We start from the raw sequence: 27,082 nt of genomic DNA on the forward strand, positions 1-27,082 counted from the left end.
GGGGGGGGCGGGAAGGAGGGGAGTGATTTCTTTTAAGGACAAATTTATAAGCAGAAAATACAAATTAAAACATTAACAAAACTTTCACCAGGAAGTACAGAAGCCATAGGCTGTTGGTTGCTTTCCTCTGATTACTAACCCATATTTTAATGCAGAAATGACACATCTAAGGCCAGTGATACCCCAAAATCTCAAAACTGCATATGTGCTACTTTTCTAGCAATAACAAATACGATGTGAGAAGGGTAAGCACAGTATTAAAAACTGGTCCACTTAATCAGAGCAACAGAATTCCCCCCATACAACATGGAGAGAATTTCATTATAAAATACATGAGACTAAAATCTTTAGAAAGAAAGAATAACTGGGATAGTAATTCACATTTTATAAGTAGCAATAGAAAGTATTTTAAAATATTTTTCATGGATATTAATAACATCAGTAATTATCACTGGAACATTTTCCAACAATAGAAATAATTACCACAGAATAGCCACAAACTTAACACTAGCAATGAGGTAACAATCATCACAAGGTATATTTTTATCTTTCAGTAGGTGATCGTGTTTGTAGTGTTTAACAAGAAAAGAGCCTTGTGCACTGTACACGATACTTCTATAGGTTATAATTTTCAGAAGCATATGAAATACATGAGAAAGTTTTCAGATGCACTGTAAGTAACCGATAAATTTAGAAATCAATTTTAAATTATAGATAAACCAGAATATAATGCTAAGATGACATTAATCAGAAAATCATAAAATGTACCATACAGAATAAAATACGTTTGAGAAAACCTAGAATCAATCTCCAGCAATCAAACCAATTACATTTAATTTTTCAGAAAACAGTAAATTTTAAAACATGCCTTAAAATATTAATGACATAAATCTATCTTTAAATGTGTGCTTACAAACTACAAAATAAGTGGCAAAATTGTCAAAAGTAAAGTTTTACTTGTTATTAAATTGTGATCAACATTAGAACAAATGCAAACACACGATCTGAGAAAGTGAGGCCAGCAGATCCACAGCAGTGAGGGGAGTGTTTCTGTCATCCCTATCCCGGGGTAAACATCAAGAATCAATCATTTCATACCTATGGGCTCGTGAAGAAAAGAAAAAAAAAAAAGAATCAATCATCGCGCTCTTCCTCCGTAGGCCAAGATAAACCCTCGGAATCATTTTTTTAAAAAAACTTCAGGAGGCCGGGCGTGGTAGTTCACCCCTGTAATCCCAGGACTTTGGGAGGCCAAGGTGGGCGGATCACCTGAGGTCAGGAGTTCAAGACCAGCCTAGGCAACATGGTGAAACCTCGTCTCTACAAACAGAAAAAAAAAAATTAGCTGGGCGTGGTGGCTCACGCCTGTAATCCCGGCTACTCGGAATGCTGAGGCATGAGACTCGCTTGATTCAGGGAGGCGGAGATTGCAGTGAGCCGAGATCGTGCCACTACACTCAAGCCTGGGCGACAGAGCGAGACTCTGTCTTAAAACAAAAAAGAAAAGAAAAGAAACAGATTTCAATAAATTTTTCTTTTCAAAGACAGGCTCTATGCTTAAACCACCACTGTAAAGCTCAATGAATGCAATGCAATGGCAAACAAGTCCATTCATAAAAAATAATGGAGTATGCTCTTCTTAGAAAAGAAAGCATACTCTTTCTTCCAAGGGTACACTTTGAGAACTGACAATGAACATACTCAGGCAATAACAAGAATATTAATAAAACAGAAAAATTCATACCCTTTTCAATGCACACAATACATTCTCTCATTCTCTACTCACTATGATAAGGGAGTAATACAAGGCATTAAGGTCTTGAATTTCCTGTCAAGATTCTCGACTTTTTTGTAACCAACGACAAAATAAGGAGCGAATGGTTGATGTACGGAATTAGCAAAGAGAGCAAACTTAACACTTACTTTTGCAAAGGCTTCAGAAAGGTCAAAGGCAGGTGGCAGCTGAGAGGCATCCTGTATTTCTTCTCTCATGAAATGTTGAAATGTCATTACAAGTTGCCTGAGGCCCTCTTTCTTATCTTCAGTCAGTTTGTTAATATCTTTTTTAAAGAAAAAATAAATAGCACAATCTGAAAGTAAACTTTTAAAGGATAATTTTCAAGTGTTCAATGCTGGCTGTTAAACCAGATATTTCCTACCTTACATTGGATTCTGACAAAGAGCAAATACATATTGTTTTATCTTTTGCCAACTAAAAATGATGCATATGTTATCAATTAAATTCTGCCAAATTTGTCTGCAATGTAAGATGAAACACCTATCAAAACATAAGTGTGCATATGGAAAAGCATTAAAACCAAAATCAGTAAGGTTGTGCGCTACCAGATTTTCTGTATCATTCTGTACACACACACACACAATTATAAGTTCATGTAAGGTTGTGCGCCACCAGATTTTCTGTATCATTCTGTACACACACACAATTATAAGTTCATGTAAGGTTGTGCGCCACCAGATTTTCTGTATCATTCTGTACACACACACACAATTATAAGTTCATGTAAGGTTGTGCGCCACCAGATTTTCTGTATCATTCTGTACACACACACACAATTATAAGTTCATGTAAGGTTGTGCGCCACCAGATTTTCTGTATCATTCTGTACACACACACACAATTATAAGTTCATGTAAGGTTGTGCGCCACCAGATTTTCTGTATCATTCTGTACACACACACACAATTATAAGTTCATGTAAGGTTGTGCGCCACCAGATTTTCTGTATCATTCTGTACACACACACACAATTATAAGTTCATGTAAGGTTGTGCGCCACCAGATTTTCTGTATCATTCTGTACACACACACACAATTATAAGTTCATGTAAGGTTGTGCGCCACCAGATTTTCTGTATCATTCTGTACACACACACACAATTATAAGTTCATGTAAGGTTGTGCGCCACCAGATTTTCTGTATCATTCTGTACACACACACACAATTATAAGTTCATGTAAGGTTGTGCGCCACCAGATTTTCTGTATCATTCTGTACACACACACACAATTATAAGTTCATGTAAGGTTGTGCGCCACCAGATTTTCTGTATCATTCTGTACACACACACACAATTATAAGTTCATGTAAGGTTGTGCGCCACCAGATTTTCTGTATCATTCTGTACACACACACACAATTATAAGTTCATGTAAGGTTGTGCGCCACCAGATTTTCTGTATCATTCTGTACACACACACACAATTATAAGTTCATGTAAGGTTGTGCGCCACCAGATTTTCTGTATCATTCTGTACACACACACACAATTATAAGTTCATGTAAGGTTGTGCGCCACCAGATTTTCTGTATCATTCTGTACACACACACACAATTATAAGTTCATGTAAGGTTGTGCGCCACCAGATTTTCTGTATCATTCTGTACACACACACACAATTATAAGTTCATGTAAGGTTGTGCGCCACCAGATTTTCTGTATCATTCTGTACACACACACACAATTATAAGTTCATGTAAGGTTGTGCGCCACCAGATTTTCTGTATCATTCTGTACACACACACACAATTATAAGTTCATGTAAGGTTGTGCGCCACCAGATTTTCTGTATCATTCTGTACACACACACACAATTATAAGTTCATGTAAGGTTGTGCGCCACCAGATTTTCTGTATCATTCTGTACACACACACACAATTATAAGTTCATGTAAGGTTGTGCGCCACCAGATTTTCTGTATCATTCTGTACACACACACACAATTATAAGTTCATGTAAGGTTGTGCGCCACCAGATTTTCTGTATCATTCTGTACACACACACACAATTATAAGTTCATGTAAGGTTGTGCGCCACCAGATTTTCTGTATCATTCTGTACACACACACACAATTATAAGTTCATGTAAGGTTGTGCGCCACCAGATTTTCTGTATCATTCTGTACACACACACACAATTATAAGTTCATGTAAGGTTGTGCGCCACCAGATTTTCTGTATCATTCTGTACACACACACACAATTATAAGTTCATGTAAGGTTGTGCGCCACCAGATTTTCTGTATCATTCTGTACACACACACACAATTATAAGTTCATGTAAGGTTGTGCGCCACCAGATTTTCTGTATCATTCTGTACACACACACACAATTATAAGTTCATGTAAGGTTGTGCGCCACCAGATTTTCTGTATCATTCTGTACACACACACACAATTATAAGTTCATGTAAGGTTGTGCGCCACCAGATTTTCTGTATCATTCTGTACACACACACACAATTATAAGTTCATGTAAGGTTGTGCGCCACCAGATTTTCTGTATCATTCTGTACACACACACACAATTATAAGTTCATGTAAGGTTGTGCGCCACCAGATTTTCTGTATCATTCTGTACACACACACACAATTATAAGTTCATGTAAGGTTGTGCGCCACCAGATTTTCTGTATCATTCTGTACACACACACACAATTATAAGTTCATGTAAGGTTGTGCGCCACCAGATTTTCTGTATCATTCTGTACACACACACACAATTATAAGTTCATGTAAGGTTGTGCGCCACCAGATTTTCTGTATCATTCTGTACACACACACACAATTATAAGTTCATGTAAGGTTGTGCGCCACCAGATTTTCTGTATCATTCTGTACACACACACACACACAATTATAAGTTCATGTAAGGTTGTGCGCCACCAGATTTTCTGTATCATTCTGTACACACACACACAATTATAAGTTCATGTAAGGTTGTGCGCTACCAGATTTTCTGTATCATTCTGTACACACACACAATTATAAGTTCATGTAAGGTTGTGCGCCACCAGATTTTCTGTATCATTCTGTACACACACACACAATTATAAGTTCATGTAAGGTTGTGCGCCACCAGATTTTCTGTATCATTCTGTACACACACACACACAATTATAAGTTCATATTAAGTCAGTAAAGTGAAGCAGACTTTTCCATGAAATAATGTACAACTAGGTCATGACTAAACTAATAAATAGCATCACCTCTAAGGTAAAAAGACAGAAAATGAGAACTAAAAAGTTCAGATAAAGTTCAAATAGGTTAAATTTGTCATGTGGTTAGTACAGCATGAATAGAACAGGGATCAAGCAAAGCAATTTCAACTTCAAGTTATCTGAGCTGAATAAACAATATCATTTTTAAATATCATTTTCAATTATACCACAAATGGGGTGTTAAGGCTAAAAGTATGTAACAGGTCAATCACTAACGTTTGAGAGTATTTCACTTAAGGTCATGTGTATGACACTAGTACTGAGAAGAGCCAATGTAGAGTAAAACCCATGGTAACAGATGTTAATTATCTAGCAGTAAAATATAACAAGAAAATTTAAATACTTCGCTGTCTTTTAAAACTTGAAAAGATACATCAAGTTGAACTATAGCATAACTCTGTTGCTAATGTCTATGCATATTCTTTCGATTACTTATTTGACAGAATAATTAACCCAATGATGTCTTAAATAATAATTTATTGTCATGGGAACTTAGGACCCCACAACCTTATATAAGTCTGTACTAGTTCATCTTCTTGTCTCCATCCAGAAGTATTGAACTGTGCAGCAAATTTACTCTATGTGCCCTGGCTAGTTTTGAGTTGAAATCACTTGCAACCTCAATGAAAAGGATCTGTGCCAATACGAAAGCAAAATGAAGCCTACCTTTGCTTAACACTCAGATATGGGAAGCTTTTTAAGTCATCCCAAGAAGGTGGCTACCTACGTGGTAGTTTCAGAGAAGAACGATGCTCACCACTGCCATGGAGACTGAGTCATCTGTACCTTTTACCTTCCTTAATATCTAAAAGATCAGGAACCCTAAAAGCTCCGTGGACTCCCCCTGTTCACTAAACCACTCTTCTCTGACATCAAAAAGAAACCAGAACAGGAAATTAAGAGAGAGAAGAAGGGAAACAGGCAGGAAAAAAAACAAGAAAAATTATTTCATTGGCCAGGTGCGGTGGCTCACGCCTGCAATCCCAGCACTTTGGGAGGCCGAGGCGGGAGGATCACGAGGTCAGGAGATCGAGACCATCCTGGCTAACACGGTGAAACCCCGTCTCTACTAAAAATACAAAAAACTTAGCCGGGTGAGGTGGCGGCGCCTGTAGTCCCAGCTACTCAGGAGGCTGAGGCAGGAGAATGGCGTGAACCCGGGAGGCGGAGCTTGCAGTGAGCTGAGATCGCACCACCGCACTCCTAATGGTTACACTACCCCATCTAACCTGAACATCTTTATGGTGCTTTACTAACCCCTATCAGGACAGAGCTACTCCGGAATAAGTGGAATAAATCAGAGTGACAGTTGTATATAAAAATAAATCTTGTTAGGTTTGCATCACATTATAAAGAAACAGAAAAACAAAGTTAAAATAAATCCGTTCACCAACTCGGCAAACAAATCACAGAAATTTTTTTTAAGATGCTGATAGATAATCACTTACTTGACTCCAGATCATAAAATGAGTAAAGCTTCTCTGATTCTGAAGGTGTTCCATCCATCTGTGAAGGAAAGGGGGAAAACGCCAATAAAATTTCAAGTGTTCCAATATATAAACAAATACGTTTGAGTAACTTTATATATTTAAATGGAAGTCTATCAAAAAGAACATTTTCTATATATTCTTTCTATTCATCATTCTTATTAGGCCGAATTAATCAACAACTTTAAAATAAAAATCTAACTTGTATCTTCACTCAACAGTTTAATCTCCAAATGCAAAACTGTTGTACAAGAAGTTCCCATATTTTTATATTCGTAAAACTCTATGAAATTGTATACTGGCCAAGAGTCAGTAAACAATAGGAAAAGGTGGGGCATGGGAGCTCACACCTATAATTCCCCAGTACTTTGGGAGGCCAAGGCAGGCAGATTGCTTTAACCCAGAAGATCAAGGCCAGCCTGGGCAACATGGCAAAACCCTATGCCTACAAAACATACAAAAATTAGCCAGGCATGGTGGCATGCACCTGTAGTCCCAGCTACTCAGCAGGCTGAGGAGGGAGAATCACTTGAGCCCTGCAGTTCAAGCTTGCAATGAGCTGTGATCATGCTACTATACTCCAGCCTGGGTAACAGACCAAGTCCCTGTCTCAAAAAAGAAAAAAAAGGGAAGAACAAATTGGGAGCCTACAATAATTTGAGAAAGATATTCACGCTAAAGACGGGTGAAAAAATCTGAAAGGCTTCACCACAGCAGGATTTCACAGAGTTTACTATTTTGCCACTTACGAAAAAGGGCCGAAGAAATCACTTCAAGGAATTCTAGGAAAAAAAAAAGATAAGTACTCTTCCAGTTAATACTAATTATCTATGGATATCTTCCTTGAAGAGGCAAGTAGAAAATGACATACTTGCCCTGTGCATTAGTTCACAATAGCCAAGTCATAAAGGCAATGTAACAGAGATTACTGCCATCTCATATCGCAAATACAGAACCTCCTCCATCTTTATTCCCACAAGAAGACAGCAGGGCCTTCAAAGAGAGGCTGTGCATTTCTTCACTGCTACGGATTCCGTGATTAACAGGAAAAGAACAAATTTTTTTGTCTTAAGACATTCCCTGGAATAATCTACCTTCTACATTAACATGGGGTTAATTTCAGACTTAAATAGGAATAACACAGGCATACCTCATTTTCTCATACTTCACTTTATCATGCTTTTCAGACATTACACTGAAGGTTTACATCATCAAGCAAGTCTATCGATGCCATTTTTCTAACAACATGTGCACACTTTGTGTCTATGTGCGACATTTTGGAATTCTCACAGTATTTCAAACGTTTTCTTATTATTGTATCTGTTACTGTGACCTGTGATCAGAGATCTTTAATGTTACTACTGTAATTGTTTTGGGGTACCACAAACCATCCCCATATAAGACCACAAACTTAATCAATAAACGTTGTGTGTGTTGTCACTGCTCTGCCGACCGGCTCTTCCCACTGTCTGGCTATTCCCCTATCTCTTCCCTCTCCTCAGGCCTCTGTATTTTCTGACACAACAATATTGAAATTAGGCCAATTAATAACTTTACAATGACCTATAAGTGAAAGGATGAGTCGCACATCTCTCATTTGAAATCAAAAGCTAGAAATGAGTAAGCTTAGTGAGAAAGAGATACTGAAAGCAGATAATAGACCATAAGTCAGGTCTCTTGCACCAAACAGCCAAGTTGTCAATACAAGGGAGAGTTCTGAAAGAAAACAAAAAGAGCTACTCCCATGAACACATGAGTGAGTGATAAGAATGCACGAAAGCCTTATTGCTGATCTAGAGAAAGTCTGAGTGGCCTGGATGGAAGATCAAAACAGCCACAATATTCCCGTGAGCCAAAGCCTCATCCAGGGGAAAGCCCTAGCTTGCTTCAATTCTATGAAGGCTCAGAGAGGGGAGAAAATTGCAGAAGAAATGCTGGAAGTTAACAGAGGTTGGTTCATAAGGTTTAAGGAAAGAAGCCATCTCCATAACACAAAAGCACAAGGTGGCCAGGCGCAGTGGCTCACGCCCATCATCCCAGCACTTCGGGAGGCCAAGGCGGGCAGATCACCGGAGGTCAGGAGCTTGAGACCAGCCTGGCCAACATGGTAAAACCCCGTCTCTACTAAAAGTACAAAAACATTAGCCAGACATGGTGGTGAGCGCCTTTAGTCCCAGCTACTCAGGAGGCTGAGGCAGGAGAATCACTTGAGCCTAAGAGGCGGAGGTTGCAGTGAGCCAGGATCATGCCACTGCACCCCAGCCTGGGTGACAAAGCAAGACTCCATCTGAAAACATACATACATACATGCATACATGCATAATTCAAAAAAGTGCAAGGTGCAGCAGCAAGTGCTATATAGAAGCTGCAGCAAATGATCCAGGAGACCTGACAAAAATAACTGAATTTGGCTACACTAAACAACAGATTTTCATGTAGATGAAACAGTCTTATATTGGAGGATGTCATTTAGGACTTTCATAGCCAGAGAGAATTCGATGCCTGGCTTCAAAGAACAAGTGGGCTTTTTTTTTTTATTGTTATTATACTTTAAGTTCTAGGGTACATGTGCACAACTTACAGGTTTGTTACATATGTATACGTGTGCCATGCTAGTGTGCTGCACCCATTAACTCATCATTTACATTAGGTATATCTCCTAACGCTATTCCTCCCCTTCCCCCCTCCCCACAGTAGGACCCGGTGTGTGATGCTCCCCTTCCTGTGTCCAAGTGATCTCATTGTTCAGTTACCTCCTGTGAGTGAGAACATGCCGTGTAGGGGCCGCATAATTCAAAAAAGTGCAAGGTGCAGCAGCAAGTGCTATATAGAAGCTGCAGCAAATGATCCAGGAGACCTGACAAAAATAACTGAATTTGGCTACACTAAACAACAGATTTTTCATGTAGATGAAACAGTCTTATATTGGAGGATGTCATTTAGGACTTTCATAGCCAGAGAGAATTCGATGCCTGGCTTCAAAGAACAAGTGGGCTTTTTTTTTTTATTGTTATTATACTTTAAGTTCTAGGGTACATGTGCACAACTTACAGGTTTGTTACATATGTATACGTGTGCCATGCTAGTGTGCTGCACCCATTAACTCATCATTTACATTAGGTATATCTCCTAACGCTATTCCTCCCCCTTCCCCCCTCCCCACAGTAGGACCCGGTGTGTGATGTTCCCCTTCCTGTGTCCAAGTGATCTCACTGTTCAGTTCCCACCTGTGAGTGAGAACATGCGGTGTTTGGTTTTTTGTCCTTGTGATAGTTTGCTGACAATGATGGTTTCCAGCTGCGTCCATGCGTCCATGTCCCTACAAAGGACATGAACTCATCCTTTTTATGGCTGCATAGTATTCCATGGTGTATGTGTGCCACATTTTCTTAATCCAGTCTGTCATTGATGGACATTTGGGTTGGTTCCAAGTCTTTGCTATTGTGAATAGTGCCGCAATAAACATACGTGTGCATGTGTCTTTATAGCAGCATGATTTATAATCCTTTGGGTATATACCCAGTAATGGCAAGTGGACTTTTTTTAGGGACTAATGCAGCTGGGGACTTTAGGTTGAAGCCAGGGCTCATTTACCATTCCTAAAATGCTAGGGCCCTTACTATTTGTGGTAAATCTACTTCGCCTGTGCTCTACCAATGGAACAACAAAGCGCAGATGACAGCATATCTGTTACAGCATGGTTTACTGAATATTTTAAGTCCACAGTTGAGACTTACTGCTCAGTAAAAAAGATTCCCTTTAAAATGTTACTGCTCATTGACAAGGCATCTGGTCACCCAATAGCTCTAATAGAGATATTTAAAAACTCAAATGTCGTTTTCATGCCTGCTAACACGACCGTCATGCTGCAGCCCATGAATCAAGGAATCATTTTGACTTTCAAGTCTTATTTTAAAACTGTATTCCATTAGGCTATAGCTGCCACAAATACTGATTCCTCTCATGGATCTGGACAAAGTAAATTTTAAAACCTTCTGTAAATGATTCACAATTCTAAATGCCATTAAGAATATTTGTAAATCATGGGAGGTCAAAACATCAACATGAACAGGAGTTCAGAAGAACTTGATTCCAACCTTCGTGGATAACACTGAGGAGTCAAGACTTCAGTAGAGGAAGTAATTGTAGATGTGATGGAAAGAAAAAAGGAACTGAAATAGAGAAAGAAACTGTGGATGTGATGGAAAGAACAAAGGAACTGGAATCAACACGAAAACCTAGGAAATACCTTTCTACACATGAGTCCTGGGAAAGAATTTATGACTTAAGTCCTCAAAAGCAATTGCAACAAAAACAAAATTGACAAGTGGGACCTAATTAAACTAAAGAGCTCCCACACAGCAAAAGAAACTTGCAACAGATAAACAGACAACTTACAAAATCAAAGAAAATATTCACAAACTATGCAGCCAACAAAGGTCTAATATCCAGAATCTATAAGGAACTTAAGCAACTCACCAAGTAAAAAACAAACAACCTCATTAAAAAGTGGACAAAGAGCCACCACAGTGGCTCACACCTATATAATCCCAGCACTTTGGGAGGCCAAGGTGGGAGACTTTCTTGAGCCCAGGAGTTTAAGACCGGCCTGGGAAACATGATGAAATTTCGTCTTTCCAAAAAAAAAAAAAGGAAAAAACACAAAAACTAGTTGGGCGTGGTGGCGGGCACCTGTGGCCCCAGCTACTCGGAAAGCTGAGGAAGGAGGATTGCTTGAGCCCCAGAGCTTGAGGCTGCAGTGAGCCATGATCACGCCACTGCACTTCAGCCTGGGGCAACAGAGTGAGACCCTGTCTCAAAAGTAAAATAAAAGTGGGCAAAGGACAAGAACAGACACTTCTCAAAAGACGACATACGACTGGCCAAAAAACATAGGAAAAATGCTCTACGTTACTAATCATCAGAGAAGTGCAAATCAAAACCACAATGAGATACCATCTCATACCAGTCAGAGTGGCTATTATTGAATCAAAAACTAAAACAGGCTGGCGAGGCTGCAGAGAAAAGGGAACACTGTCCGTGGGAATGTATCTAATTCAGCTGCTGTGGAAAGCAGTTCGGAGATTTCTCAGAGAGTCACCATTCAACTCAGCAATGCCATTATTGGGTATATATCCAAAGGAAAATACGTCACTCTGCCAAAAAGATGCATGTACTCATACGTTCATCACAGTGCTATTCACAATAGCAAAGGCATGGAATCAATCTAGGTGCCCATTAACAGTAAAACGGATAAAGAAAATGTAATACATAAACACTATGAAATATTACGCAACCATGAAAAAGAGTGAAGTCATGTCTTTTGGAGCAACATGAATGCAGTTGGAGGGCATTATCTTAAGTGAATTAACACAGAAACAGAAAACCAAATACCACAGGTTTTCACTTATAACTGAGAGCTAAATATTGGGTGGACACGGACACAAAGATGGGAATAACAGACACTGGGGGATGCAAGGAGCAGGTAAGGAGCAGGAAGTGGGCAAGGGATGAAAAACTAGCTACTGGGTACCATGCTCACTACCTCGGTGATGGCATCCATCATGCCCCAAACCTCAGCATCATGCAATACACCCATGCAACAAATCTGCACATGTACCCCTGAATCTAAAATAGAAGCTAAAACTTTTTTTAAAAACAGAGAGAAGTAGAACCTGAAGAAGTAACTGATTTTCTGCAATCTCATGATAAAACTTGAAAAGATGAGGAGTTGCTTCTTATGAACGAACACAGAAAGTGGTTTCTTGAGATGGAACCTACTCCTGGTGATGATGCTGTGAGGTATCGTATGTTACAGTGATATCATTTGCAAAAGGAAGAGGCAATCAAGGCGGCAAATTCGACTGTTGTCTTATTTTAAGAAATTGCCACAGCCACCCTGAACTTCAGCAACCACCACTTGATCAGTTAGCAGCCATCAACATCCACCAGAGAAAAGATGACGATGCACGGAAGGCTCTAACGATCCTTAGCACTTTTAGAAATGTATTTTTTAATGAAGGTATGTACATTGTTTCTGTTGGCATAATGCTATTGCACACTTAATAGACTACAGTGTAATGTCCACATAACTTTTATATTTACTGGGAAGCCAAAAAATTTGTGAGACTCATTTTATTGCAATATTTGCTTTATTGTGGTGGTCTGAAACTGAACCTGCAACATCTCTGAGGTATACCTGAAAATGCAACTGCATATGCTCATTTAATCAAAACCCAGCTATATTTCATGAGTTTTATACTCACAAGTTTGAAGACAACTCTGCCAAGAAGTCGAACGGAGTCTGGAGGATATCTGGGTTTGCAGCTTTTAAGGCATTTGCATTCCCGTTTGTGGTCTGGCCAAGCTTTTTTCTATTAAGACAAGAGTGGGGAGAACATAGGTGACCTAAAATTTAACTTTCAATTATACTGGTTTTGAACATCGAGAGTCATGAACATTAAATTTTAATAGTCAAAATGTAAGTGCACAATAGAAAATAAAAGCAATATTCTAAATCTGAAAATAATCCAGGATGAGTCTTTGCCAAGTATGCAATTCCTATGCAAGGACATTAAAAGCTTCAGTTGCACCTCTGTGCTTTCATTTGTCCCCTGGTTATTACCTGGCTAGTGAAGCCCAAAGAAAGACCCATTCTAGCTTACTTAATATGTATAAGGTGGTCTCTGAACTGATTAAACAGGATTCAACAATAGTCATTTTGAATACAAAAAGAAAATGTCACTCCAAATTCGAAAATAAAACACATGGTTCAGAAGACTCAAAACCGGGATGACAGCCTTCTGAATTCCTGTGCTGCTACAGAAATATCAGGAGGGCTAACATACCCCCAAATATTAAACCTCTTTGTTTTAAAAGCCACATAAAAAGAGCTGTTAGCTAAAATCATTCCATGTCCAGTTTGTCCTGGATGTGTCTAGGTTTGTATCTATGTCCTGGCTTAAATATTAATAGTGCCCCTTTTCACTCTGAAAAGTTCTGGTTTTGATGACAAATTACACGGTCACCTAAGCCATGATCCTAGCCGTGTGCTGGTCTGGCTAAAGAGACCACTGAGTCAGTTGCCAGCGTACGGATGAACGGACTGAAGGGAAGGACACTATCCCTGAGCCTTGGATCAGAAAGGCCATGGCTGTTTTCACACAGAATCACTTTCATATGGAAATAAAATCCAGGTCATCTAATATGTAGCCCTGGTGAGTAGAAGAAGCCTCAATCAAATGTCTCTCATGTTATATTCTGAAAACTGGAATTTCCATTACTGAAAGGCCTGATACCCCTACTCATTCTTATTTCAGAAATTAGAAATCTACTCCCCAATTTCTGGGTCTATAAAATCCTCCTTAAAGGGACTGCTGTCACTTCCACCTACAGTAGAAACATATAGCACAACCAAAAGTTTCAAAAGAGCTGCAGCTACTTCAAAACTGTGACTCAGGTTCAATGTCAAGTCAGTATTTTGCTCAGAACAACTATCCATGTCAACTTGTTGGGTGACAGCTTTGTCTGTCTTCTATTTCTTAGTAACCCAAATGGTGGAGACATTGTTTCTAACAGGTGTGTCACAACTTCCATCAATGCTACTCACAGTTGCCTCACTTCCTCTATGACAACCCTCTCAATGTGCTGTTGGTAACTTTCGTTTTGGTATTTACACTTCACTCACTTCTAAACAAGACCGAGCTGATTCAAAGTAAAGATGTGTATGAACTAAGACTGCAAAACCAGAAACAGAAAATATTAAAATGATGGAAGGGGGAAAAAGGAAAGCATGCTAGCATCTACTTAGCATTCTGCAAGGTACTAGACACATGACTAAGCAAATAACAAAGCACGTTTCGTTTGATTTTCATAATAATCTAAATGGTAGGTATTATCCCTCTATTAAAGATAAAGAAAGGCTCAAAAGCTGATATCTCACTATCAGACTGCCTAAATATAAAAGAGAGTAAAATTCTTAGCATGCTAAACATGAGAGCTGAATAATTTGTGCACCACATTTGAGTGTTTGTACATTTATTTCAGTTGCCTCACAAGCAAGGCAAAAAAGAAGGCATGATGGTTTATGTAATTCTCAACTGACAGAAAGTAAAAATAAATATTTTCACCAAGATTAAATCACAGGAGGGATTTATTCCAAGAATGGTAATCAACACACTGAACAATGTCCTTAACAACAGTTCACAACTATAATGGCCTTTCATGAGACTTTTAATATCAGTACTCACTGAAAGGCATAATATTAAAAGACAACTCAGTGCAACAGCAAGCTTCTGTTGATCAGGGGGCTAGTCCTGGACTAGCAATTAGCAACTACCAACGTGTGTAAGAGGCCTAAAATATATATGGTACAATTGTCAAGTAAGTTTGAAGAACACAATATCATGTTGACCCTACTTAGAGATTCAAAATATACTTAGCATCCTAAAGGTTCTAAATGGACTAAAGAAATGTGTATAAATTATTTAACACGGTTTCCCATGCTTGTTATTGTCACCCTTTAGGAAGTTAGGTTGGTATTCACTGACTCAGATATACCTATACATATACATATATATATATATATATATTTTTTATACAAATATATATATATATTTTTTTTTTTTCCCCCACCCGGTCTTTGCATGTGAGTGGGTTAAGCTAACAAATTTACATTCATTTGCACTCACAAGAAACAAGAGTGTGGACTTTTTTGGTTTTTCACTGATAGAAGGGAGAACCATAAGTTTGGCGGAAGTTTTCCTTTGATTCTAGAAGCTGAGAAACCTGTCAGATGCTCTCCTGGACACAGTGTGTAGGCAGGAACAGACAACACAGTACCAATGGGTCTATCAGAAAGTACCTTAGGCTCTGTTCAAATGCCTGTGTCCAGCTGAACAGGGCTTGCACTCAGCAAAACAAGGCAGATATAATTTGAGGCAAAAGAGCTTAAGAGCAGATTTGAATCAATTGTCATTTTAGCTACAAGAGATTAGCCATAACCCCTCTGTTAAAACCTAATTGAGCAGCTCGGCCTCCTGACAGCTTACCAGGGTGAAATAACTATAAAATGCACACCAGACAATGAACAACTCATCAGTTAGATGACAACATTTGGAACGAAACATCCAAATTTTGGGAAATTCCTGTTAAAACAACTTTAGGTCCTTAACATAATTGATATTGAGCTCTTATTTCTCAACAATAACTAGAAACTAGACAAAATGTTTCTTAAACTTATTTCTAGATCACTGCCTGAAAACATACTTATTTTCTCATTTGCTTCAGCAAAAATATGTTCATTATTTCCATCTAAAAGCCAAATCAGATCATTTAGGTATAAAGAGAGAAAGCAATCATATCACTTAAAATTGATCTGTAATCTGGTACCACGTATCAGCCCATTCCTTTTCTTTTTAAAACATTAACTGCTAAAATTTATCATTCAGCTTCACCTATCACATCTTACCATTAGGGTTACAAACACAAGCATACCACAGAAAAGGCTTACAAAGAAATCTTTTTATGCAGCCCTTTTGACTTTGAAGCAAAACGTGACAATCACACAAAAATAAAAGGCATTATCTTCACTCAACAAACTAACCTTGGTCAAGACCTCAATGACACATTTGCCATATATATTTGCCAATTTCTCAAAAGACAACCTTCGTGATTTACATTTTTTCCCATTTTCTTACATTAATTCCAATACAGGATATAATTAAGATTTTGCTGATAACATTGGCTGTTGTATTTTCTGTTATCATAGCTGAAAATTAACAATGATGTACAATAAGCATAAACTGGCTTGAGAGACAAAGGAAATTAAAATATTGCATTAAGAAGCAAAAACAAAAGGAGACAAGAGTTTTATGCTGGAAAAAAAAAGGAAATGACATCTATAACGCAATTCTTTCAATGTAGGCATCACTCAAAAAACAACTTCAGAATCTATACATTTCATAATGTATTTCATAGTATTCACAACAGTTCACAACATAAACTAATTAACCACGCCAATAGTTCTCAATGGGAGTGACGCGTATCTTGAGGGTTGTTTGAGAAATTTATGGGGGTATTTTTATTTGTCACAATGTTTACGGAAAATTACAGGGACTTAATGAGCAGGAACCAAAGGAGTCAGACGTTCTGTGTAGGACAGTCCTACAAAATGAAGAATTATCCAAATCCAATGCAACATTTTTATTTTTGTTTTTTGAGACGCAGTCTCGCTCTGTCGCCCGGGCTGGAGTGCAGTAATAGGATCTGGACTCACTGCAAGCTCCACCTCCCGGGTTCACGCCATTCTCCTGCCTCAGCCTCAGAGAAGCTGGGACGACAGGCGCCCATCACCGCACCCGGCTAATTTTTTTGGATTTTTTTCCTTAGTAGAGACAGGGTTTCACCGTGTTCACCAGGATGGTCTCGATCTCCTGACCTCGTGATCCGCCCGCCTCGGCCTCCCAAAGTGCTGGGATGACAGGCGTGAGCCACCGCGCCCGGCTCCAGTGCAACTTTTAAGTGTCCTACGAAATTCTATGAAGGTGGAACACTTGTTTATAATTGTCTTAGCCTAGAACTAAATCTCCTTTTACATTTAAAAACAAAGAGTTTGTTTTTATATAATCCTAACAGCACTGAATTTTCTAGGTAAATCAAAGGAAGACTGTATTTTAAGAATTTTACCTAAATTACTCAATTAAAGTCATATCACTGAAGGCAACACCACTTAGAATATGTGAATTACCAATACAGCATGCCTTCTGACCCGCATCTCTACTTCCCTTCTCACACTGACTCTATGTATAGGTGCAAATATGTGACTAATGATGTCTTCCAGTCTAATCACACCTCAGCATTTACATACTAAAATACATATTATTTTATCATAGGTTTTCAGTTTCTTCTTCCTTATATTCCAATTATGGCATTATATTAATGTTTTGAAAATATGTAACTAGATACATTGCATTACCTGTATAATTTCAAGATAGTAGAGAGGGCAATAAAAATATTTCTCACACAAACGGGGAGTTGGGTCTGAAAAGAGCCGAGAAGCCCAGATCTGGAACAATGCTACACAGTTATACATGCCACACACATACACAAGAATGTATTTTTAAACACAGAGCCTAAGACCCAGCCTAGGGATTCTGACAGTACCCATGAGATAGAATCAAGCGTCCCACTGCAGGGCTGCTGTGGTTTCAACGTGTACCTCAAAGTTCATGTGCTGGAAACGTAATTCCCAGTGCAACACGTTGAGAGGCGGGCTCTTTCCGTAGCTCAGCGCTCATGAACTGATTAATGTCACTATTACAACAGTGGGTTTGTTATAAAAGCGAGTCCGGCCTTTTTTGTTCCCCCTCAGGAGCATGCTCCTGTCACGTGATACCTTCCGCCATGTTAGGATGCAGCAAGAAGGTCCTTACAGATGTGATCCTTCAATCTTGGACTTCCCAGCCTCNTATATATATATATTTTTTTTTTTCCCCACCCGGTCTTTGCATGTGAGTGGGTTAAGCTAACAAATTTACATTCATTTGCACTCACAAGAAACAAGAGTGTGGACTTTTTTGGTTTTCACTGATAGAAGGGAGAACCATAAGTTTGGCGGAAGTTTTCCTTTGATTCTAGAAGCTGAGAAACCTGTCAGATGCTCTCCTGGACACAGTGTGTAGGCAGGAACAGACAACACAGTACCAATGGGTCTATCAGAAAGTACCTTAGGCTCTGTTCAAATGCCTGTGTCCAGCTGAACAGGGCTTGCACTCAGCAAAACAAGGCAGATATAATTTGAGGCAAAAGAGCTTAAGAGCAGATTTGAATCAATTGTCATTTTAGCTACAAGAGATTAGCCATAACCCCTCTGTTAAAACCTAATTGAGCAGCTCGGCCTCCTGACAGCTTACCAGGGTGAAATAACTATAAAATGCACACCAGACAATGAACAACTCATCAGTTAGATGACAACATTTGGAACGAAACATCCAAATTTTGGGAAATTCCTGTTAAAACAACTTTAGGTCCTTAACATAATTGATATTGAGCTCTTATTTCTCAACAATAACTAGAAACTAGACAAAATGTTTCTTAAACTTATTTCTAGATCACTGCCTGAAAACATACTTATTTTCTCATTTGCTTCAGCAAAATATGTTCATTATTTCCATCTAAAAGCCAAATCAGATCATTTAGGTATAAAGAGAGAAAGCAATCATATCACTTAAAATTGATCTGTAATCTGGTACCACGTATCAGCCCATTCCTTTTCTTTTAAAACATTAACTGCTAAAATTTATCATTCAGCTTCACCTATCACATCTTACCATTAGGGTTACAAACACAAGCATACCACAGAAAAGGCTTACAAAGAAATCTTTTATGCAGCCCTTTTGACTTTGAAGCAAAACGTGACAATCACACAAAATAAAAGGCATTATCTTCACTCAACAAACTAACCTTGGTCAAGACCTCAATGACACATTTGCCATATATATTTGCCAATTTCTCAAAAGACAACCTTCGTGATTTACATTTTTTCCCATTTTCTTACATTAATTCCAATACAGGATATAATTAAGATTTTGCTGATAACATTGGCTGTTGTATTTTCTGTTATCATAGCTGAAAATTAACAATGATGTACAATAAGCATAAACTGGCTTGAGAGACAAAGGAAATTAAAATATTGCATTAAGAAGCAAAACAAAAGGAGACAAGAGTTTTATGCTGGAAAAAAAAAGGAAATGACATCTATAACGCAATTCTTTCAATGTAGGCATCACTCAAAAAACAACTTCAGAATCTATACATTTCATAATGTATTTCATAGTATTCACAACAGTTCACAACATAAACTAATTAACCACGCCAATAGTTCTCAATGGGAGTGACGCGTATCTTGAGGGTTGTTTGAGAAATTTATGGGGTATTTTATTTGTCACAATGTTTACGGAAAATTACAGGGACTTAATGAGCAGGAACCAAAGGAGTCAGACGTTCTGTGTAGGACAGTCCTACAAAATGAAGAATTATCCAAATCCAATGCAACATTTTATTTTGTTTTTTGAGACGCAGTCTCGCTCTGTCGCCCGGGCTGGAGTGCAGTAATAGGATCTGGACTCACTGCAAGCTCCACCTCCCGGGTTCACGCCATTCTCCTGCCTCAGCCTCAGAGAAGCTGGGACGACAGGCGCCCATCACCGCACCCGGCTAATTTTTTTGGATTTTTTTCCTTAGTAGAGACAGGGTTTCACCGTGTTCACCAGGATGGTCTCGATCTCCTGACCTCGTGATCCGCCCGCCTCGGCCTCCCAAAGTGCTGGGATGACAGGCGTGAGCCACCGCGCCCGGCTCCAGTGCAACTTTTAAGTGTCCTACGAAATTCTATGAAGGTGGAACACTTGTTTATAATTGTCTTAGCCTAGAACTAAATCTCCTTTTACATTTAAAACAAAGAGTTTGTTTTATATAATCCTAACAGCACTGAATTTTCTAGGTAAATCAAAGGAAGACTGTATTTTAAGAATTTTACCTAAATTACTCAATTAAAGTCATATCACTGAAGGCAACACCACTTAGAATATGTGAATTACCAATACAGCATGCCTTCTGACCCGCATCTCTACTTCCCTTCTCACACTGACTCTATGTATAGGTGCAAATATGTGACTAATGATGTCTTCCAGTCTAATCACACCTCAGCATTTACATACTAAAATACATATTATTTTATCATAGGTTTTCAGTTTCTTTTCCTTATATTCCAATTATGGCATTATATTAATGTTTTGAAAATATGTAACTAGATACATTGCATTACCTGTATAATTTCAAGATAGTAGAGAGGGCAATAAAATATTTCTCACACAAACGGGGAGTTGGGTCTGAAAAGAGCCGAGAAGCCCAGATCTGGAACAATGCTACACAGTTATACATGCCACACACATACACAAGAATGTATTTTAAACACAGAGCCTAAGACCCAGCCTAGGGATTCTGACAGTACCCATGAGATAGAATCAAGCGTCCCACTGCAGGGCTGCTGTGGTTTCAACGTGTACCTCAAAGTTCATGTGCTGGAAACGTAATTCCCAGTGCAACACGTTGAGAGGCGGGCTCTTTCCGTAGCTCAGCGCTCATGAACTGATTAATGTCACTATTACAACAGTGGGTTTGTTATAAAAGCGAGTCCGGCCTTTTTTGTTCCCCTCAGGAGCATGCTCCTGTCACGTGATACCTTCCGCCATGTTAGGATGCAGCAAGAAGGTCCTTACAGATGTGATCCTTCAATCTTGGACTTCCCAGCCTCCAGAAACACTGCCAAATAAATTTCTATTGTTTATAAACTACCCAGTCTTTGGGACTCCGTTAACAGCAGCACAAAAGCAGATCAAGACAAGGGCATTCCATGAGTAGCTAAAGTTGAAAAACCACTGAGCTAAACTAAATCACAAAGGAGGTCATTATATATACTAAATAGATGAAACAAAATACAATTCTGTAATTATCATTGAACTATTGCTCTAAAGAAATAAATATTTTATAATATTAAGGTGGAGAAGGTGTTTCTAAACAGAACACAAAATGTAAAAACCATAAAGGAAAAGAAATATATATTAAATTACGTAACAATAAAGAATTTTTGTATAACGGGGGAAGAAAACCAGAAACAAGGTTTAAAGGTAATAAACCATGAAAAAAATCTAAAAAATATGTATATAGACATAGTGTTAAATGTCTCCAGTACACAAAAAAGTCTTACAAATAACTTTTGAATATTTCAAAAAATAAAAATAAAGGTAAAGGAAATAAATAGGAAATTCATGACTGAAAAAAAAAAAAACCAATAGACAAGTAATACAAACCACATCAGTGCTCAAAGAAGTGATAATAAAAATTAGATAACATAGGTGTCCCAGTAACTGGGCAAAAATCAATATAACTGGCAGTATTTAGAAACATCTAGGATTTGGGGAAACAGGCATTTTCCAGCCTTGTTAGTAGAGTTGTAGGTTGCTCTGATCTTTCTGATGGGTATTTGGTAATGAATATCAAAATTTTAATGTGCATATTGTTAACACAGAAATATTATTCATAAAGTAATTTATTTTAAAAAATTTAAATAGTATAAATTAATTAATTTAAGAATGTTCCAGCCGAAGCAACATAGGGAAATCCAGTCTCTACAAAAAAAAAATTTTTTTTAGTTAGCCAGACATGATGGCATGCACCTGTATTACCGGCTACACCACAGGCTAAGATGCGAGGATCACTCCCAGCTACGCTGAAGGCTAAGATGGGAGGATCACTCCCAGCTATGCTGCAGGCTAAGATGGGAGGTCAAGACTACAGTGAGCCATGGTCACACCATTGCATTCCAGTCTGTGTGACAGAGCGAGACCCCAGGTCTCAGGGGGGAAAAAAGAATGCTCACAATAGAAGATGATTAAAATACTGAAAGTTAATTTTTCCAGCTTTTCCTAAAAGAAATTGCTATTTTTGTCTTTCTCTTTATAGCTTTCCATTACTATTTAAATTTTCTCCAAAGACCATGGAGTTTATGAATAAAAACAAATATAATTTTATGTCTAGCAACTGAGAATCAGGGAGAAGTACTTTCATATGAAAGGGACAGCACAAATTATGTGTTTAATAGCTTAACTTTTTAAATGTTTATTTTGGAAATCTGGTTGCAACTCAAAGCATGATTGAATGGGTTAATTTTTAAATGTTAAAAAAAAAAGCTTCAATGAATTGTTCTGTAATGCTGAGCAATTCTTTTTTAATTCGGAGACTCAGTAAGTTGTTTTATCAGTTTAGCTATATTCATGTCTGTTTTTCTCAAATGAGTATAGTACCAATTAAGTACACCTTACATGAAACAGGTGTTCAACACATATTTTATGATTTATTCTAAAACCAGTACCATTAAGGAGGTAACATTTACTATATATTACCATTATTTGAAATTAAGGCCACACAAAAAGAAGAAATGAAAGCAGACTCTCACAATTCTTTCTTCGACCAGTAAGAGATGGTCTTGATTACATGATCACGAAAGGAGTATATTGATGAGATGCTACACTAATAAGAGAAAATCAATTTATTTCTTCTTTCTTACGCAAAATAACATTTGCACTATTATCATAATATTTCCCTCTCCTCTTTAGATACAAAGTCCCTATTGCTCACTCAAGAACCCATTTAAATGCTGTTAAACAATGAGCTTTGGTTGGAGTGGATATCCATTTTAGGGTAGGTCATTAGTGTTTGGGATAGAATGTAGGAAGGGTCATCCTGTATTGAACCTTGGATCGGGTAAGATATATCCAATTCATGACATCAGCTCACCAGGTATTTATTCTATAAGAAGATTAGATTCAAAGATGTGTAAGGCAGTCTTCCAATGATAAAATTCTATGAGTCTGTAATATCCATTCCTAACAAACATCTGAATTATGTCAAAATAGGTTTGAAACCTGCTTGGGTTAGGCTTATAATCATTGAAAATCTGCAACAGTATTTTCCTCAGATATTTGGTCATTAAGGATGAAGAAGCTGTCTTTAAAATATTAAAAGAAAAGAATTTTTTGAGTCCACTTATTCAACAGTTTCATATAACATTAACTAAACATCTTCTATGTGAAATATCACAATAATTTTTTTCCTACATATTCAGGACTCCCTCCACTCACAATCATCTGCAGAAGTTTCCTATGGTCAAAACTTAGGACAGCTGAGCTGACATGCAACTTGCAGGAAATAAAAGATACTCAACAGTTTTCCATTCACATCCAGTTTGCTTGATAGCAAATAATTATGCCTCCTCCTTTGCCTTGAAATGTAGTCCAATATTGAATTACAGATTGTCAGATGCATGCAGATCTGAAAAGCTAGAATCTAGGAAAAGAAAACTGGAAGGCTAAGCAGGTTGTCTCACAGCTACAGTTGACTGACAGTTATTGATGAAGATCTTGCAAAAAATCTCCTTAGAGCACACTAGAGATTAGTGATGGATATGAGACTTATCACTTTGAAAGCTTACTGAATGCTGTATCAAATGTAGAGCAAGAGCATCTTCTCACTAGTCTTAACCAAATTAGATAAACAGGGCCAAATATAAAGAAGGAATGTGGCATGAAAATAGTCCTAGGGCATAAGATTGACAAGTGGAAAAAAAAGAACAAGAATCAACGATTACTTCTTAGGCAAATGGGAATTACGGTCAATCATCATCTAGAGCAGGGTTCCAAAAATACATGGCCCACAGGTAAAATTCATTCTTACATTTATGTAAAATTCAAATTCATGTACATTCTAATTCGTGCTACATTTTCAATAAAAACAGGGATATAGCCACAATGATTAGTTCATTAGCCACATTCATTCATTTCATGCTACATCAGAGTTGAACACATATGACAAAAATCATATGGCCACAAAGCCTAAAATATTTACTATATAGTTCTTTACAGACAAAGTTAGCCAATGCTTGATCTAATGAGAGATCATATGAAGATGAAATGACTTAATGGATAGTTTGGCTGGGGAGCAAAATAAATCATGCACTTCCACAGACTTCCAGTCTTATTTGGAAAAAATATCTATCCTAGATTAATCAAAATATCAACACCAGCTTCTAGCTGAATATGGTAGGTGGCGCACATGTATTTTACTTCCTCAGTAAAAGTAATTATCAAATTTTTTACTCCCAAAGTGAACTGAAACAGCCATCAATGGATGAGTGATGGGGAGGGATGTGGTTAGCCTCATCTGAGAGTGAAAAAATGGTGGTAAGAGGACAGGCTGCAGAAGCAGGGTCAAAGAGGCCACCTGTAGGGACAGTCCCATCTGAGAGGGAAGGTCAGCCTGATAAGCAGATTCTAAAAAGGATCTAGAATCAAAGACTGTACACTGGGAGAATGGAATTGAAAAACAGATGAGAAAGAGAAAAGTAATCACAAGTCTGTATACCAAAGAGTCTCAAAACACCTCTTCTCTACTTTGGCTTGATTGCGTAAGCAACGGAAGGTTAATGTACAGAATCTTGTTGAATGTGATGCTAAGATTATCTCTGATCCAGATTATTGCTATAGCCTCCTATTTGGTCTTCCTGCCCTGACTCTTACCCTTCTAGAACGGCTTCTTCAAACAATAGTCTAATTCTTTGAGTGGCTGAAAAATTGTGATCACTGTATTAGAGAAAAAGAAATAAAATCAATGCACATTTAATGGCTCTGTGGTGACCAATATGTTTCAAACTACTTGAAATATAATTTACATTATTAAATTATATTTAGGTTGGTGCAAAAGTAATTACTTTTAATGGCAAAAACCATGATTACGTATAATAAAATGTATCCATTTTAACAGTATTGTTTGATAAGTTTTTGTTTTTTTGAGATGGGGGTCTTGCTATATTGTCCAGGCTGGTCTCTAACTCATGAGTTCAAACAATTGAACTTAGCCTCCCAAAGTGCTGGGATTACATGCACATGCCACTACACCCAGCTTTGATAAGTTATGACATATATATATATCTCCATATAACCAACACCAAAATTAAGCTGTAGATGTTAGTACTCCCCAAAAGTTCCCTTGTGCCCCTTACCTTCAAGTCCTCTATCCCAAGCAACTCAGTGGTTTCGTCTCTATAATTATAAGATTAGTTTTGTCTAGTCTAGAACAGTATTACTTCTTTTCATCTGGCTTCATTCCCTCAACAAAATGTTTTGAGATTCACTAATGTTGTGGCATGCATCAGTAGTTTGTTCCTCTTAATGGACAAGTAATAGTATAGTATGCATCTCTTTATTCATTTACCTGTGGATGAATATTTCACTTGTTTCCAGGTTTGGAACATTGAACAATTATGTACAAGCTGTTTTAGTAGACATAAGTTTTCATAACTCTTAGGTAAATAACTAGGAGTAGAACTGCTGGGTCACATGGTAAGTACATCTTTAACATTATTACAAACCACTAAACTTTCCCAAAACGATGATAACGCTTTACATTCCCACCACCAGTGAACAAGAGTTCCACTTGCTCCATCACCTTGCCAACACTTGACAAGGTCAGTCCTTTTAATTTTAGTCTTTCTAGTAGTAATATCTCATTACGGTTTTAATTTTCATTTATCTGATGACCAGTGACAATGATTATCTTTTAATGTATATCTTCTTGAAGTGTCTCTTCAAATCTTTTACCTGTTTTACTGGGTTTTCTTACTACTGAATTATAAGTATTCTTTATACATTCTAGATACAACTTCTTGGTTGGAGGGAGAGACAGAGAAGGAAGGAGAGAAAGAGAAAAGGAGGGAAAGAGGGGAAGAGAGATGTCTCAAATATTTTCTCCAAGTCTATAGTTTGTCTTTTCATTTTCTTAATGAAGTCAAGGAGCTGAAGGGTTTAATTTTGATGAAAATCAATTTATCAATTTTCTTGGTGCTTTCTGTGTTCTACATAGGAAATTTTATGTACCCCATATCCAAAGAGCTTCTCCTATGTTTTCTTGATTTTACAGTTTTAGCTGTTAAGTTTAAGCTGATTAAACCAAAATGTTATTCAATCTAGTGAAGAATTGTTTTTACTTTTATCATTTATTTTCCATGTGCACATCAGCACAATTTGGTGAAAAGATCATCCTTTCTTACTGAATTATGTTGGCACCTTTGTTGAAAATCAACTGGCCATATATGTGTAGGGCTATATTCTTTATATTTTTATTTCTGAATACAGGTTAAGTATTCCTTCTTTAAAATGCTTGGGACCAGAAGGGCTTCAGATTTTGGATTTCTTTGGATTTTGAAATGTTTGCATTATACTTACTGGCTGAACCATCCCAAATCTAAAAATCCAAAATCCAAAATACTCCCATGAGTATTTCCTTTGGGTGTCATGCTGGTGCTTAAAATATTTGGGATTTTGGAGCACTGCAGATTTTTTTATTTGGGATGCTCTACTTGTATTATGATGTGTTGACATTTTAAACACCTTTCTGACTACAGAGAAGACTGCTCCTGCTCCTCCCAGGGACAGCCAATTCTAAGAAATAACAAAGAGTGAGCCAAGGCAGGCGGATCACGAGATCAGGAGATCAAGACCATCCTGACTAACATGGTGAAACCCCGTTTCTACTAAAAATACAAAAATTAGCCAGGCCTGGTGGCAGCGTCTGTAGTCCCAGCTGCTCAGGAGGCTGAAGCAGGAGAACGGCGTGAACCCGGGAGGCGGAGCTTGCAGTGAGCTGAGATCATGCCACTGCACTCCAGCCTGGGCAACAGAGCGAGACTCCGTCTCAAAGAAAAAAAAAAGAACTATAAAATAAGTCCTCTCCTCTTACATCTTGCCATCACACTACTAAAGGCCTATTTACAGTGGTTCCTTTTACATCATGTGTAGCTATAAAGAAAAAATTATAAGACATACTGTATTAGTACATTCTCATGCTGCTATGAAAAAAGACTCGAGACTGGGTAATTTATAAAGGAGAGACGTTTAATTGACTCACAGTTCCACAGGGCTGTGGAGGAAACTTATAATCGTAGTGGAAGGGGAAGCAAA

The 27,082-nt window shown here is 37.9% G+C and overlaps 1 protein-coding gene across 2 annotated transcripts in view; it reads right to left on the reverse strand.

The window, feature by feature from the left end:
* SMYD3 (SET and MYND domain containing 3) overlaps positions 1-27,082 on the reverse strand; it is a 594,032-nt gene that overhangs the window by 559,555 nt on the left and 7,395 nt on the right. For both annotated transcript variants that reach the window (XM_017870421.1, XM_017870422.1), the window contains exons 2-4: positions 12,776-12,883; positions 6,471-6,528; positions 1,924-2,060 (exon numbers count right to left, since the gene is read on the reverse strand). In XM_017870421.1, the coding sequence (XP_017725910.1) occupies positions 1,924-2,060; positions 6,471-6,528; positions 12,776-12,883 (303 nt within the window). The remainder of the gene's footprint in view (positions 1-1,923; positions 2,061-6,470; positions 6,529-12,775; positions 12,884-27,082) is intronic.

This window comes from Rhinopithecus bieti, unplaced genomic scaffold (assembly GCF_001698545.2).
Source record: "Rhinopithecus bieti isolate Rb0 unplaced genomic scaffold, ASM169854v2 scaffold_5132, whole genome shotgun sequence".
NCBI lineage: Eukaryota > Metazoa > Chordata > Mammalia > Primates > Cercopithecidae > Rhinopithecus > Rhinopithecus bieti.